At 34.7% G+C, this 17,504-nt stretch overlaps 1 protein-coding gene across 11 annotated transcripts in view; it reads right to left on the reverse strand.

The window, feature by feature from the left end:
• Positions 1-6,512: 6,512 nt before the first annotated feature.
• CEP170 (centrosomal protein 170) overlaps positions 6,513-17,504 on the reverse strand; it is a 131,801-nt gene continuing 120,809 nt past the window's right edge. For 10 of the 11 annotated variants that reach the window (XM_063082759.1, XM_063082765.1, XM_063082764.1 and 7 more), the window contains 3 exons: positions 11,005-11,098; positions 10,222-10,273; positions 6,513-8,681 (listed from right to left, as the gene is read on the reverse strand). In XM_063082759.1, the coding sequence (XP_062938829.1) occupies positions 8,392-8,681; positions 10,222-10,273; positions 11,005-11,098 (436 nt within the window). In that variant the 3' untranslated portion in view covers positions 6,513-8,391. The remainder of the gene's footprint in view (positions 8,682-10,221; positions 10,274-11,004; positions 11,099-17,504) is intronic. The other variant, XM_063082761.1, reaches the window with a different exon arrangement.

Here is a 17,504-nt window from a genome sequence, read left to right on the forward strand (position 1 = left end):
TGAAGCTGTTTTTCTTAAGCGAACGTATTCCTCTTTTGAAAATAACAGCATTTAGAAACCTCTTGGAGAATACAAAAACAAAAGAAACAGAATTAGTGGGTCTTTAATTTTATATTTTAAATAACCTCATTAACACAATTCATGCCTTCAGTATATATTTTGGACCAGCCCATAAATCATTCTCAATCTCTGCCCTAGTGAAGCTCACATCCTAGTCAGGAAGAGACTCAAATAAAACTTTGCTTGGCTGCTTTCCTTTCTCTGTCCTGACTCCTCCACTCTCAGTTTCTCCCAGGAGCATTTCCTTACTAAATTCCTTGCACGTGCACTCTAACCTCAAAGCGTGCTCTGGGCATATGAGTAGGAGATTTTTCAGGCAAAAGGTCTAGAGGCATGGAAGAACGCAGGATGGCAGACTGTGGCCAGGGCCTGGGCTGAGTTGGGGGCTGTGGATAAGACAAGAATAATAAGCAGAACCCAGTTGTGAAGAATTCTGTCAGCTGTGATGTGCAGGAGTTTGTATTCTAGCCCACAAGCAATGGGGAGCCAGAGAGGTTTGTAAGCAGGAGACAGAAGCAAGGAGTGATGAGTTCAGATCTAAGTGGTAGAAAGACAACTTTGGTCTCGGTTATGGACTGGGTGTTTATGTCCCATCAAAATTCACAGGTTGAAGCCCTAACCCCCAATGTGATGGTATTTGGTATTTGGACATGGGATCTTTGATTGGTAATGAGTATTAAAAATGAGGTCTTGAGGGTGGGGCCATCCTGCATTCTTCCATCCATGCTTCACTGTGAGTTTGATGTTTGTTTTTGATTCAATTTTAGCAGAATTCATGTTGCTCTGATAGGGGATCTTTTCCAACTGATGTCTTGTCCTTCTTAGTGCCTCAAACTAGATCCTATTCAGACATGCTATGGGAAGTTAGTATGAGTTTATTTTGGTGCAAAAACATTTTGAAATCCATACATAGTTTTTTCATGATACACATTTTCCATGAACTTTTCAAAGACCCTCGTGTGTGTGTGTGTGTGTGCATGTGTGTGTACACATATGTATGTTATAATTAACCTGTTTAAAGTGTACAATTGTTTTCGGTATATTTACACAGCTGTACAACCATCATCACAATCACTTTTAAACATTTTTATCAACCCAGAAACACTGTACCCTTTAATCATAACACCCCAATCCTCCTACCCAACCCCCCACTCCCAGCCACAGGCAACCCATGATCTACTTTCTCTATATATAGATTTACTTATTCTGGACACTTCATATAAATGGAACTGTGCAGCATGTGTTCCTTTGTAGCTGGCTTCTTTCACTTAGCATAGTGTTTTCAAGGTTCATACACGTTGGAGCATGAATCAATACTTCATTTCTTTTTATGACTGAATAATATTCCATTGTATGGCTCATTTTCTCTTACATTGACTGTGCTTTTAAGGAGTGTTTTCTTGAGAAGCAAAATATGGAAAACTGTGAGGTCTGAGGGGTTAGAACTTGCAGTTTCTCTCGAGGAGAGAGATACCTAACACTAATATCAGGTTCTGCATTTCCTAAGCCATGAGCTCTAACAACTTTTGGCTTCTGGTTCTTTGTCTGAAATTTATATTTGCTTCCAGACAGGTTAGCAGAATCTGATTAAAAGTAAATCCCACTCGGGCCATTGGCCAGTTTTCCACTGTGACAGGCACAGCAGACTCTTCCATGAACAGTGTGTCTGGAAAAACAGCATAAAAGGAGTGTGTAGAAACCACTGTCCAAATGTTACAGTGTGATATGGTGGCCTGAGTTCTGGTCTGGGAGTGAGTGCTTAGAACAGTTAAAAGAAAATAAGGCAGTTTCATCTCCTCCCTCTTGGCCATTCTCAGCAAGTCGTGGATGAGTGAAGCTTGCTTCCCTAGCTCCCTGCTCTCCCAATATTTGCCCTTTCACCTGCCAGCACTTGGGGTTTTCAGGGCTGTTGACCCCTCCTTCAAATGAGGGAGCATCCTAACACACCACCTCATTCCTAAGAAAGCAGTGATTCTGCAGGAAATTTACACTTTAGAGAGGAGCCCAGGAAAAGGGCCATATATGGCTTATAGACAGAATCTCTAATAGTGGGGCTCCCTGAAGCCTCTCCCTTCACACTAAGTGCATGATCTTGGTTCAGGAGCAATTGAAATTAGAATTCCACTTGCTCTTTCTTTATCCACCATCCATCCAGCCATCCAACATTCATTCAACATCTATTTGGTCAATCTCTAAGCTACCACTAAGAATAGGAGAGCAATCTGGGCTCAAAACTTCTTCACAAATTGTATTGAAATTATCTGCCTTCCTGGTAGACTTTGAATCTCCACCTCCTTAAGGGTAAGGACTATATACGTTCTCAGATGATCATACAAATACTTGAAAACTAAATGAACAAATGTATGTGCAATACCCAGCACAGTGCCTGTCTCTGTCAGTGGTGCACATGAGGAAGCCTCACTGGGAACCAGGGATCTCTCCAATGTGGTAACAGACCACAGAACCCAAGCTTTTGTCATAGCTTATCAGAGCACTTTATTATTACAGCTGTCAGGAGCTCAATGAAAAGGAATTCAGTTCGAAGGGAATTCAGATGTCCTTTTGCAATGGCCATTGTTATTGCCCTATGAAAGCCAACTTCCTTCCTTAAAGTCAGCTTTATTGGGCTGCTTAGTTCCAGAATTGACCCCAGAGTGGGAGGCAACACATTTGGAGAGGTGACAGTGACACTTCCTATTAAAAAGACACTTGGAGAGGTAAGAATCAGCATAGGAAGGCAGGAAAGAGAGGTGAAGTACCAAAAAAAGCAGCTTGAGGAAATTACATGCATCTGTTAGGGAAATATCCATGTCTTTTTTAGATCTACTTTACTGAGAAATAATATACATATACTAAAAATCACCACTTTAAGTGTACAGTCTGATGTTTCATCAAATGTATTCTCTCCTGTGATTACCACCATGCCCTTGAATCTTTCTTGTGCCTTTTTTTTTGTCAATTTCCTCTTCCCCCCCACTCCCCGCACCCAAGCTGTTTTATTCTCGGTCACCATAGATGTTTTGCCTTTTCTAGAATTTCACATAAATCAGAAGATAAAGCATGTACTCTTTTGTGACTTCTTTAGCTCAGCATGTTTTTAAAATTGATCCATGTTACTATTGCATGTCAATAGCTTGTTTCTTTCTATTGCTGAATAGAATCCCTTTATGAACGTACTTATCACTTTTTATCTAATTCACATGTTGGTGAACATTGGTAGGTTTCCAGTTTCTGGCTATTACAAATACAGCTTCTATAAGCATTGCGTACAAGTGTTTCTGTGGACATATTTCATTTCTCTTGGATAAATGCCTAGGGGTGGAATGGCTGGGTTGTATGGTAGGTATACATTTAACTTTTTCAGAAATTTCTAGTTTTCCAAAGGGGTTCTGTCATTTTTTCCTGTGCTTTCTTTCCTGCTGTTCACATTATGAAGTTTTATGGGGTAATTAAAAATTGCGGGTAAGTTAATATTTGTTTCTCTTGAAGGGAAAGTTTGGGGATACAACCATGGTTGTAGACTAGTAATGGAAAGCAGACGTGGCTTAGTTCACAGCTCCGTATGCTGGATGTAACAGATGTTGGAAAGGAGCTGAAAGTTTTGGCCGTGAAAGGCTTCTTTTCTCCACTTAGGAGACACTACTGGAAAATCAAGTGGAATGTGGGCAGGGCCAGAGCTCCAGAGAGTTGGGCACAGAAACTAGAATGGAAAGAGACCCGTGTGTTCATTTCTTTCATTTCAAATTTGGTGAAACTTTCTTTAAGGAAAATCCAACTGCCCCTACCCTCATTCACTATTGCAAATTGGCATAGGAAGCTTCCTTCCTTTATTTATTTTCTCTACAAGTGTCAGGTGAAGACCATGCTGCTTTCTCTTAGCAGGAAATAGGAGCTCTTGCTGCACTTCAGCCAGTTGGTCCTGAGAAATCTGCAGGGTCACACTCTGTTGGCTGAAGGGGTATTTCCCTTTCCCTGTCTTAATATGCCTTGCTCAGAGACAAGTATTGTAAAAATGGCTTGGGACGCAGCTCGTTGGTCATAGTCTTGGAATGGAATCATCTCTTTAAAACAAGACAAGTGTACAGCCAGCTCACAAACTGACATTCTTAACAGCATTCTTCCTGAAGCACTCAACATCTAGTTTAGGAGATAGCTCTCTTTCAAGGCATGTGTTCTATAGAAGCAAGACATTCCTAACTTTTGGTCATTACTTGTTACCACTACAGAAAAGGCAGGATCCCCAGCTCAAGAATTTCCATGCAAAACCGGGGGAAAGACCCAATGACTTCTTGGGTCTATGGTCACTGTCCTGAGACAAAGCAGTGAAGAGTGGGTACAGGTCACTGGACTGTTCAAACTCTACCAGTTGTCTGCTGGGTGAGAGTCAGTGGAGGATAATTACAAAGAATTTTTATTTCCAAGTCAAACAGATCTTGATTAAATCCCACCAGGGCTGCTGAATAAGTTCCTTAACCTCAGAAAGCCCTCGGTTCTTTTATCTCTAACATCTAAATAATAAAAGCTTGTTTATTATAGAATTGTTGAGGATTAAAAGAGATAATACATGTAACGCACGTAATACACTGCCTAGCAAAAAATAACCCCTCACTCCTCACTGTATTTATAGATATGCCTCAATTACCTCAACTATGGATGAGGCAGGTGACCTACATGATGTCTAACATTTCTAGAGCTAATATACCGTATCTCAAAATTTTTCATCCTTTAAGGCTTGGCCTTGTTATAGTAGTAGTAATAAAGTTATAGTGGTAAAAATGACTCTAAAGATTTCAATTAACAAATATTTGTTGTATGTGGAGAATATTGACTAAGAAGTTATTAATGGGATAGAAATAAAACACATGTATTTCACAGGACCAAAGTCCTTCGCATAGAAGGCCGAAGCCTGTAGTTTAGAGGACCAAAGTCCTGTAGTTTAGGAAGCCAAAGCCTCTAGTTTAAGGGGCCAAAGCCCAACTCTTTAGGAAAACACGTAGAAATGCTAAGATTAAGAAAGACCAGAAAACTTTCACAGGACTAAAGCCTTTGATGTAGATAAGAGAATTGAAGCACAGCAAAAAGTGATTGCTCTTGGGGCAGTTGCCCTTGGTGCAGCTAAACCTAAATGATGGGAAAGTATGTGAGCTAAAATCTTCAAGGATGTTCTGCTAGTTAGTGTTTAAGGGACATTCCACATCTTGCCCTAAGCTGTTTCTTTGAGTTTCTTGGGAAGTGAAGAGCTTTGGTGATTATCTCATTGTTTCTTTTTGTATGTCACATAGCTTAGTTTTATGACTCCTTTTGATGGTAAACTGCTTGAACTATTTTAAGTTACACCTGCTTTAATGAAGATTGTCACATAGCCAGTTTGTTTATGTTTTCACTATGACTGATTAACCACCTGTTTTTCTTCTGTAACTTTGTCTTTACAATAAAAACTGAAGCAAAAACTGATTCGGGGCTGTGCCTGGGCTCTCCTCTCTTGAAGTTTTCCCTTGGTGCAGTCCCTTCGGGCTTCTCACTGCTCTGAATATGTGGGCTGAGTAATCTTTTGCATTTCCATCATTTGTGAGAGGTGACGGTTGTATACTGCAGCATGTGAAAGAATACTAAAAAGACTACTAAACATTCAACAAAAAATCAGTTCCACGTGGTAAAGAGCTGTGCTAGACAGCGGAGCCGGCATACAGCTTTTCCTTATGGTCAAGATCTAGAAAAAGCAGCGATATTCTTCAACATCCACAGGGATCTTGAAGAATGAAGAGCTGTGAATAAAGAGGAAGGTAGGTAGGAAGATAAAAGAATACAGAAGGATGGAAAAGCTCAAGATGGTCAAGAAACAAGTAAATGGTGGTAGAGATTGTCTTGGGGTACAGATATTCATAAAAAAGGAGCCAGATTATGGAAAGTCTCAAAAAGTCAAGCTGTGACACTTAGAATGTTGAACAGTAATATGGAGACATTCAAGATTCTAGAGGTTTAATGGTAATGCAAAACAAATGAGTCCAAATTGGTAGTTCCCAAATTTAAGTTGTCCAAAATATTTCAAATCTCTACTTTCTTCCCCAGATGTATCACTCTCATAAAGCTTTCTAATGATCCAAGGCCCACTAAAAATAAAGACCTTGCATGTGCACATTAGAGTATTAAGCTAACTGAATTATATTTACTATAATTTGCTAAGAAAATATTTTTTACTTTACATAATCAAAATAATATGGGGTTTCACAATGATCACATATGAGTATTAATTAAAACTGGAGATCTTTCTTTGGCTAAGCCTTGGAAAATGGTTTATAAATAGTTTGGCAAATTGATGAAGACAGATGACAGAAGAAAAATATATATACAGTCATTGTATAAAGTTCCAGAAACACTTTATTTAAAAATGGAATTGTAAATGCATAACAAAATAACATAAGTAATAAATGTAACAAAAATAAATAAGGAGAATAATGTATTCATACAAAATAAAAACATAGTAAAAGGCCAAATGTTTGTAATTGAACAAAACTGTGTAAACACTTAAACAATAATGTAAGTAGATTCTAATGCTTTCCTAAACTCCTTACCTTTTAATTTGATGTGCATATAATCAGTACCCAAACATTAAATAAAAGAGGGAACAATGGTGATTATTTTGTCCAACGTTTTCTTCAAATGGATTGACCCTGTTTTCACGTCTCACTTACTCCTTCAAAGTGTCTTTCCATTCATTTTTTTAAAACCTTTTTTCAGTCTTCCTTTATTAGGCAGAATGGGGACTTTAGCTTTATAAGAAGACTAGCTCGTTTACTAGTTTTTTTTAATTTAAAGAAAAATATGAGAACCATTATACAACAGACTTGTGTTTTTACATCTCTACAAAGTTTTGAAGTGTACCTAATTACCTTGTTTCTTAAAACAAATGTAGCATAGGATTATTGCTGAAATATTAAAGACCATTTCATAAAAGTTGCAAAAGTTGTAGTTTAACCTTTATAGACTGATGGGGTCAAGGGGAAAATCCAGGTCTGCTAATAATATTTAACCGAATTAAGATTCACCCAAATTATAGTGTTCTGGAAACACAAAGATAATTATTTTCTTTTTAAACTTATCCAAATGTGAACTTACTGGAAAGAGAAAAAAACAAGTTTATAGAAGATATTTTTAACAGGCTGCCTGTTTAGTAGCATAGGCCTAAAGCCTTTGTCGTCAACCTCTTTCAGGGTCCTTATAAATGTGTCAGACTGAGACAGGGTTTACTACTGGGTCCTACAGGGAAACATACAAAAGCAACTCATTGCTTGGGAGTGAAACTATCAACTAATCTTATGACTACTGGTTCTCCAACTCTCCTAATGAAGAAAATTTTAACCTCATGATCATTTCAAGGGAAATTTTTTTTCAACTGTCACATATAAACTTGGTAACACAGGACCAATATACATGTTCTTAGTTTTAAAAATATACTCCACATAAACTATCTGTCTAGTTTAATCTTTCTAGTTATCATTTAACCTAAAATGAGAGACAAAATCTTATTTTCATTAAAAAAAATTTGAAAGAAAGTGCCAAATTGATCTTTTTGAAAGTGGAGTAAAACACCGTGGGGTTAAAACAAATACAATATTATCAATCTCCTATGTACAAAAAAGACAGTTAGTCCTTATTGATATACAGATATGTCCACCTACCACTCCCAGCAAATCTTAGTGCAAACATAATAATTAATCTCCATAAACCCCAAGACAATTTAGGTACCAACAAAGTTATATAAATCACATCTATGCTGGAAAATTTTAGGACACAGAATAACTGTTCTGAAAGGTCTGCTTTACTGTGGAGAGTAATATGTCATCGTATCCAATGGTAACGAATACTAATATAAATCCTATTATTAAGAAGCAAATAGAATGGTTTAACAAATCTGTACAGATGAAGAAGTCCATTTCAGGGAGCAGCTTGGCACAGGAGACATGGGGATTCAGAAATGTTGGGTATTTAGTTTGCTTGTAGGTCACAGCATGGCTTAAAAAAAAAAACAAAGATCTATGAAGGGAAAAGATACAGTGATATAATTCAATTTGAAAATCATAAAACCACAAAAGGTGAACCTGCCACAATCTGCTTTTTCCTATGTGTGCATCAAGTGGTTATCTAAATGGTCTGAAATAATTGATATGACACTTCATTATAGGTAGGAAAATAAATAAATAAAATTAAGAAGACAGGGATAACAAGATTGTAGTTGACCAAGCTGTCTTGTTTTGGATAAGTCAACACTACGCTGCTTCTAATATTCCTAGTCATTCCACAGGTAATTATTTTTTAACAATCAAGAGAAAGTCATTCATGTACTGTAACATCTTCCTCTTCCCCATCAGGGTTGAACCTATTGAAATGGATACTGAAATCAGCCTCAGATTCGGCATTCTCAAATTCAGCTGAGACCGAGATAACAGCAGGATGAAGAACCCTAGCTTCTGGTTGGCCGAGTGTCGGTGTCTGACCCGGGCTGCTGTGGTTATTCACAGGACTGGACTTCTGTTTGGGTGGAGATGGCAACATAGCACTGGGAAATCCCATGTTGTTTAGAGCCTCCAAAGTTCCATCTGGATCAATCATAGCATTGATTGCTGAAGGGAAAAAAAAGGAGTTAGGGGAAAAGTATATAATTCTAGATGCACTCAAATAAGAATATTAACATTGTTTATGATTTACATAATATTTCAACTATCGGAGTGCATGTGATCTTCAATGTGCCTAATCCTTACTGTAGTTAAGGGCCCACTTTTAATAATTCTGTGGATGCTCTATCTATATTGTGAATTATATAGACCTGAATGCTTTCTCTGGGTCCCTTGATGAAATCCCCTTATGGGTATTTCTGAGACTGTTATAAGACTGGTATTTGGAGATTTGGAATTCAAGAAAGATCTTTTTGAAATTTGTTTTGATTATTGTGAGAGGATAGCAAAAATATAAACACTGATCACTCAGAGAATTGGGGTTTAGTTGCTAAGAGGAGGTTCAGAGTAACCTGTCAACATACTTTGAATGGTACCACAGCATGCTGGTGTTCACCCTCGTGAGAGCGCTAGGATATCAGCTTTATGTACTACTGAGTCACAAGGGTCCCCTCATAGCCTAGATGCTAATATCCCAGGGCAGCCCCAGCAAGCCAAACAGAACTTGCCACCTCCATGACAGGGCCCATATTAAGATGTGCTTTTAATCCAAAAGATCTTTGGGTAGCCACAGGAAGTTCTCAGGCAGGATTCTCAACTTGGCATTGGGCAGAGAAGAGAGCCGGGAGAAGGAAATACCACAAATATAAGAATCACTTAGGAGGCCCTTTATAAAGTACCTGCCATTCTACCAGATAACAAATGCTGTGTTAGCAAGCCGCTTTTACTCCTGGGGGTGTATCACAACCCTTCGGTGTGTTGGGGCTGAATAAAGGTTAAGAATCACTAAGGTAGAACCCACATATTAGGAATATAATTATTCAGTCAAAAAAAGACTGAGTAGAATTAGCAGTTGACTCTGGAACCTGCTTGTTACAACACTGGGGACTTCTAGGTCAAGACATACACTGGCATTAAAAAGTGATCTAGGTCTGACATGAATCAAAACAATGTCCCTGTCAAAATTTAGGAGACAGCCACTTTCATTTTCTTCTCTCCTCCACTTTCAGTCCCTATGGCCAGTGTGCACTCACATTCCTTGAACTATTATTTGTATTAGAATATAAATCTACTAGAGGTTATACCACCAAAATAATTTAAGAATTATCAAATCAAATAAATAATGCTAATTACCAATAAGCATTTTCAGTTATATACACACAATTTAATATATTATTATAAATATTTTATATATTATTATTTATACATAATATATGTAATAGTGTGACTAATTTATAACATCTAGCCTATTGTCAAATCTAAGAACTAAAATATGGCCAAGATTTAACCTCATTATATTTTTAATATTTTTGTATTGAGTTTTAAAACTTCCTTTTTATGAGTAATTTGGATATGTAGAACTCCATATTTTTATACATGCATTACATTTAATTATCATGTCCCAATAATAAGAACATTTTAAAATACCACTTAAAATGCACTTGCCCTAAATTGTTAGCTCTTTATACCTAATTCATAGTACATTTACCTTGTAGCTGCTTTTCAACTCTTTTCAGCTCCTGTAAAATAGAAGAAATCTCCTACAGGGAAAGCAATAACAAAAATTAGCTTACTTTAACTAAAACATTCTCGTTTGACAAGCAATGAATCTCACCGTCATTTTATCTGGAACACAACATTATCCACATGTTACTACATTAGTAGCAACATGACATGAAACAATTACGATATTTAGTAAACAGGTTTCAAATTTTAAATCTTTAATAATGAAACAGAATTTTTTTTTCAGTGAGATAATGATAGTGGAAGATAAAAAGTTCAAGGAAATTTATTACTGTGTAAGTAAAGATTTTGAAAAATCTGTACTTGATCAACCTTGCAACAAATTTGTAAAAGCGCCTAAAGATTTTCTTTGGAAAATATATAAACTGCAACCTCAATGTTAGAATCACACTCTGAGCAATGAAAATCTGTATAAATTCTTTAAAAAAGGAGACAAGTATTGTATTATGTAAGTAAACGGAAACATCTCATGTTAACTTGATATTTAAGTTTAGTTCTTATTTTGAAATTGCATTATTTCTAATGAATAATTATTATAAGAACAAAACTGTGTAATAGTGAGAAACACAAAAAGTTCCTTCTTCACACCTCTTCAACTTCAAAACAACATTTTAAACCCGTCTCATGGTTAGCTGACAGAATAAAATTTCCTACCAATAAATAAACAAATGGCTAAAAATAAGTATCTTTCCCTTAAAATAAAACTCTGCTATTAAAATGTTTTAATTTTCAAGAAAAATTATCCTACCATGCTTGAAGTTTTCACAATAGGGACTTCACTTTCAGCTCTTAACTTGCTTTCTATTTCGTCCCAATTCCGATCTTTGTCTTTAAATAATATTCTATAAATCAAAACATAAACATTTTATTTTTCATATTTTAAAAACCATAAACAATACATTTTTTCAAAGCTACACAAGAAGAAAAAAACAACGAAGGCATAAACTGAGAACTAAATACTGAGACAAGAGTGCTAATTAATTCATATTATACGAGAGATGTGTATTTAAAAAATAACTGACTTAATAGTTATTAATACATGCATAAACCCTTTAATGTTTATTTCATTTTTTATTGAAAACCAAATATAAAACAAATGCGGATGATGATATAGTTCCAAAATTTGATCTAATATTTGTAACTAAGAAAACGCAACTTTGATCAGAAAGAATATACGCACTATCGGCATAAGTAAGATGAAATTAAGATGAAAATAGGTTGAATTAAGTATGAAAATGTGTCTGTTAAGACCTCTTTATATAGGAGTAGGCATCTTATTGATCAAATTGTGAATATTGTTTTAAAGACTGAAAACTGGAGTATTTACTATGCTTTTCTTTAAAAATCTTAATTTATGTTAGCATATTTGTACACAGCGTATTAAGTTATGACACTATCCTTTCGATAAAACAATTACTAATAAAGATAATTATCCTATATCAAAAACTAAATTCAAATACCTTATAAAGTACCACGAAACTTTGCTTTATACTTCTCTCCCCAATACTTTGGAATCTATGAGACATGATCTAGCAGTTTTAGAAAGATGTAAATACTAGCCACCTTTTTGGTTTCTTTTTAAATTTCTTCACTGAATCTGAAAATCTAGTTTAACTACCTTCTATAAATATCAACACTGTACAATATTAAGTAAATTATTACTACTGGAAGCTGACTGGTATTTAAGTGGTGAACTAAATTAATATTCTTATTGGTATTTCTTCTCCAGTCAATATGCCAGGTTCACCTTATTAAAAACATGAAATTCATAAACATCAAGTCAAGTCTGGAACATTCGTAATTACACATAACCATGCTTAAGAAGGAAATAATGGGTCTAGAATCCGGTATTAAGAATATTCTTCTAACCTACTATTAAATATTCTAAACTCTAAAGACAAAACATCCTTGCCAACCATCTTTCTAAGAGCTGTTATCCTAATGACTATGATATTAAAGCGTTAAGTAAATTATTATATTCTTATAAAAGAGTCTGTATAGCATTAGGACTGGTGGGAAGTAAGAAAATAATGACTATTTCAAGAACAAACTTTGAACTATAATTGATTTGTACAATAGAAGAAGACTGTGCGTGTAGACACACAGTGCTAAAAATTCAGTGAATTTTGCCAGAGGATGGTTACTGAATATAGTATTTGTGCTCCTAAAACTTTTAAACCATAGACACTTCATCTGTGGTATAATGACTAAAATTCCTGACTGACCTAAAAAATGTCCCACTGAAAGGATAAAAAGCCTATTTTAAAAGACAATTTGTAAATATTACAGTACAGATTTAAGAAGTCAAACATCATTTCGGCTTTATGAAATGAACTCTAATACAATATTTAAATACTAAGGAAGCAGAAAACCAGATCAAGAAATTATTTTAGACCAGGATATAACAGTCAGAACTTAACTGTTTTTGTTCAAAGGTCATAATAAATTATCCAGAAAAAATTATACCTTTTAAAATGATCTCCAGATTACATTACGGATTCAAAAGAGTAGTTAGGTTAAACTTCAGCATGAAAGCACATTAAATTCCAAAGCTTATTACATTCAGTAATTTAACTATCAACTAAAAATCTTTTTGATAGAGCCATAGGTTTAAAATTTTAAAAAAGTCTTAGGCTCATATTCTAAGTCTTCCACAATCTATTCTCTAGCACTCTCCCTCAACACATGTAAACTGGGGGTTGCAAACCGATATTCTATCAATGCAGGGCCATATTACACAACTTGAAGGGGTCACTTTCACATGTAATACAATGAGAATGCTGGAAAACAGGAGTTCTTATATAAATGTTTTAAGATTGAATCTATAGAAGTATTCAAACAATTTAAATATGCATGCCTTTAGACTGACCCCGGTAGGCATTTAAGTTCATAACTCCTGGCACAAAATTTAAAGACCAGTTATTCCCCAAACTACCCAGGCACTTTCCATGCAGAAAGCCCAGGCCCCTACCTCTTACATTTAGTTATCAAAAGTCATATCTACCTCAGAATATTTTCTCCACAGAGCCTTCCCTCATCATCGCAGGTGAAAGTGATCCTTTTGCCTCTACCTCTAACTGGGGACGAACCTATCATATGCTGTCTTGTACGACAGTTAACTGTAAATGTGCCATGTGGACTGTAAACTTCATAGAAATGATGCTTATCCTTCTTATTGTCTTCCATAAAGCCTGCCACAGTGTTCACACAGAGTAAAACCGAGTGCTCAAACTGAAGGCAATTCAACTACATTGAGTATTCTATAGTTAAATACAACTTGATTGAGGTATTTTTATACATCTATTTTTTTAACTTTCTAAATTCTGTCAAATTTTCTGAGATAGTATAGTCACTCAGTCAATCAGTTAATCAATCAATGTGCTCTCTGGTTCTAGTTTTAGTTAAATGTTAAAGCTGCAAAAAATATTTTTCTTTGTGGGAGACTAGGGATGAGTTCAGGGCAGACCATGAGAAAGATGCTCAGTGGCAAGGAACAGTCAACAAGAAGATGGGTACAAAGCACGTAGTCTATGAAAATCTGTCAAATGAATGACTGAATGGATAAGAACCCAGTTATTGGGGAAAAGGAAGCTGTGTTTTAGTAGATGGGATGAAATAACACGGTTTAGTCAATTATGGGTAAGGCAAGCCACATGACCATACAATGAGACCCTCATGATATTTTTACGGCTAACATTGGTGTATCAAGAGGACCCATATTTGATATATTAGATTTCCATGGCTTTTTATGATAAAGTCCAAGCTCCTTAACAAGTTCTGCCTAAACTGATCTGTCCTAACCTCTCCCGTGTCATCTCTCACCATCCCATAACCCTCACATTTCATTCAGTTTTTGACTAACTCCTCTCCCATCCTTCAGGACTTAAACTTCATGGTAATTTCTCTAAGAACCTTTCTCTGAATTTCCCCAAGTGTCCTTGCTATGGGCTCCCCCAGTATCACATCCTATGTTTTCCTTTTTATACTTATCCCATTGAACTGTTACCTGTTAACTGCCTACCTTCTACACTCAATTGTGAAGGCATTGAAAATGCTGGGCAAATTACAGTCAAAATCAATTGATGAATGAATCTAGAGACTATTCCTATATAAAATTATTTTAATCAACGCTCTTTCATTTATTTATTCCTTTGGTTGATAATCTTTCCACAATGCTCAAGTTTTAGAAAATAACTTTAGTGAAATTAATTCAAAATGGTACAATAATTACAAAAAAAAATGGTAATGTACATTAAATGGTACATATTAATTCAATATGGTACATATTACCTTAAACTACATTGAATATTTGAGCCAAATCTAAGGCATGACTCTTGGTATTAATAAATAGGCATGTGATTAGTGCCTACAGATTTGTTAATTCACGTGTAATAACTAATTAGTTAAGCTTAAATTTTTTTTTCCTACAAATTTTAGCTGGGTTCTACCCCAGGGAATGGTAGACTGCATTTGTCACCAGGCGTAGGCTGTATTAGCAAACCCAGGTGGATGTGCTGTCATGGTGAAGTAGAGCTTTCTTGTGAAGATGGGATCAGCAAACTTGGGAGTGATGTGGTCATTAAAGGAAGCTTGTACAATACCTCACCTACAACAATATTAGGGTGATAGATACTTAATCACTGAGTATGAGTAAAATAAAAACAATGGATTCATTTAAAAGCCCAGTCAGAATTTATAAAATATGTTATTTATAAATAGCATGCAACTAATTTCTCTAAAATCAATTATAAGCTTTAAATTTTTAAATTTAATAATGTTCAAATTTAAGCTTGAAATATTATTGTTATTATATTTTTATCTTTTCTATGTAATGAGTGGTTTTAGTAAAAAGAAAAAGAAAAGGGGGTGATTGGGCTTCAGTGGGAATAGAAATTGTGGATAGTAAAATACAGATAATATTCAATGGAAAAAATGAAACTAAGACAAATCATGTGTAGGTAGCAGAAATAGCTAACTTAACACAAGTTGACTTATTCAAATAAATAAGCTAGGATGTAAATTCCATGACAGGGCAGGTCTTTCTTTTGTCAATGTTTAAGTATAAACACCTACAATGTACTTCATAACTACTTGCTAATGACTGAATATTAAATTTTCCGTGGAAAATTGAGTTTACTTAAAACTCATGGGGATATGTAAGAACTGATAAGGACAAATTAATCTTGAAAAAACAATGAATGGTAACATAATGATACTCATTAAAATAACTTTTAAAGTTGTACGTATAAGATATTCCTTAAAAAAAGCTTTTTAATTATTAAAGCAGTACGCCTCATATTCCAACCAAACTTGGAGGGGCTGTTGATACACTTCTTTTGATACTCTTTTGAAAAAGTAAAGATTATTAAGGAAAAGACAACAAGGTACAGAAGAGTAAATATGTTATGATCTCATTTATATAAGCCTTTGAGAAATGAACCTGGAGGAAGAAAAAATATTTATATATATATATATATACACACACACACAGATAATAATAGATATTATATGTATAATATGTACATTTTCTGAAATATTTGCATTTTAAACCATGTTTATGTATTACTTTGGTTAAAAAAAATATAAATTTAAAAAGAAAAAGAAAAACAGGACAAAGCAGACTATACTATTCAATATAAATTTTAGATCAATATTCTTCTAGAAGGCAATAAAGTGATTTTAGATTAATATTCTTCTAGAAGACAGTAAAGTGAAAGAGAGTCTGGTATATTTTTTAAGGAATATAAAGATAAGGGCTCAAGATATAAAAGAAAGCTCAATCCATTTCTTAACATGACAAGCAAAATTTACCCATATAGGTAGGTCATCCTTCTAAATTCAACTGAAAGACGCAAACTGCTTTTATAGTAGCTTAAAACATTTCTTAAGTGGTTGTTTTCAAAGAATACCTTAAACACAATTTTTAAATGATACTTTTGAAATAGTTTTTGAAAAAAGTAATCTTAATGGCTTCTTTTAAGCTAGATAAATTAACTAGATTAAATTAGTCTTACAATTAAACAAAAATAATGTTCAATGTGTTTTTACCATGCTTATTGGTACTCTTCAAACACTGATGAAATATGTTATTTCAACATAAAAACAATATAAAATTATATTTGTGTGCAACATTACAATTCATGAATTATGTTCAGAAATGGTTTCATTATATTTTAAAAATTTAATTATAGGAATGAAAAATAAATTAAGCTGCAACATCAATGGATTTCTGAAGTAACTATTATTACATAAAGTCTATAAATCAATGCTTAGAATTACTAATGAATTTAAAGTTCTAAAAAAGTACTTGATAGAGATGTACTTTGAGACAAAATTATTCCCAAGGAGAAGACATTTATTACAAAGGTGGAAATTTAACTTTGAAAAAAGCAACAAAAAGCAGAGAGGTGATATTATAGCTTAAAAAAATAAATAGGCTATACATATGTGTACAAGAGTGAGAAATAACTTTATTTTCTTCTTCTCACAACAAGCCTGTGAGCTGACAGTGAAAGTATACCTATTCCCAAATGAGATGATGAAACTGGGGCTGGGAGACAAACAGTCGCTTGTTCAAGGTCGCACTGCAAGTGGCAAAACTGAAACACATTCTCAAGTCTTCTATTAGGCTGTCTCCTCATTCTACATGTTATTAGATCCCTTTTTCTTCCACCTCTTTTGCTCCCCAAAAGTTCATTAATAAAGTACCCCAAGCTCTCTTTTCAATGACTCTTTTCTAGGAGCTGTCAAGCTAAAAGAAACAAAGCTATTTCTTTCAACTACTCATTTCAACAAATATTTACGGAGTATGTACGTCAAGGCAGGGAACTGAGGACATAATGTTCAATACAACATAGTCTCTCTGCACATGATTCAGGCTAGTGAAAGGGACAGATATTGAAAAATTATCATAATTCAACATAAATAAGTAACAAAGGTATTAAAAAATGTGGAACTAAAACTGCACAGTCCATACAGCATTTTAATTTTCAAGGGACTGTCATAAATTTTCTGAGTCTTACAAGAGTTCACATACTGTCCCTTTACTGATGAGGGAAATGACACTAGAGAAAAGTTTGAGTCTTGTAAAAGAAGCCCCAAGTGTCTGTTAATTTAAAATATTTACTATTATTTTGTGGAAAAGCAAAATGTTTCTGGTTATTAATGAAACTAAGTTCAGTGACTGCAGCTGTTAATTCTCAATTATAAAGGGGCCAGTTATCCAGGCTATTTGTTTCTCTTTTTATC

Source organism: Cynocephalus volans, chromosome 18 (genome assembly GCF_027409185.1).
Source record: "Cynocephalus volans isolate mCynVol1 chromosome 18, mCynVol1.pri, whole genome shotgun sequence".
Taxonomy (NCBI): Eukaryota; Metazoa; Chordata; class Mammalia; order Dermoptera; family Cynocephalidae; genus Cynocephalus; species Cynocephalus volans.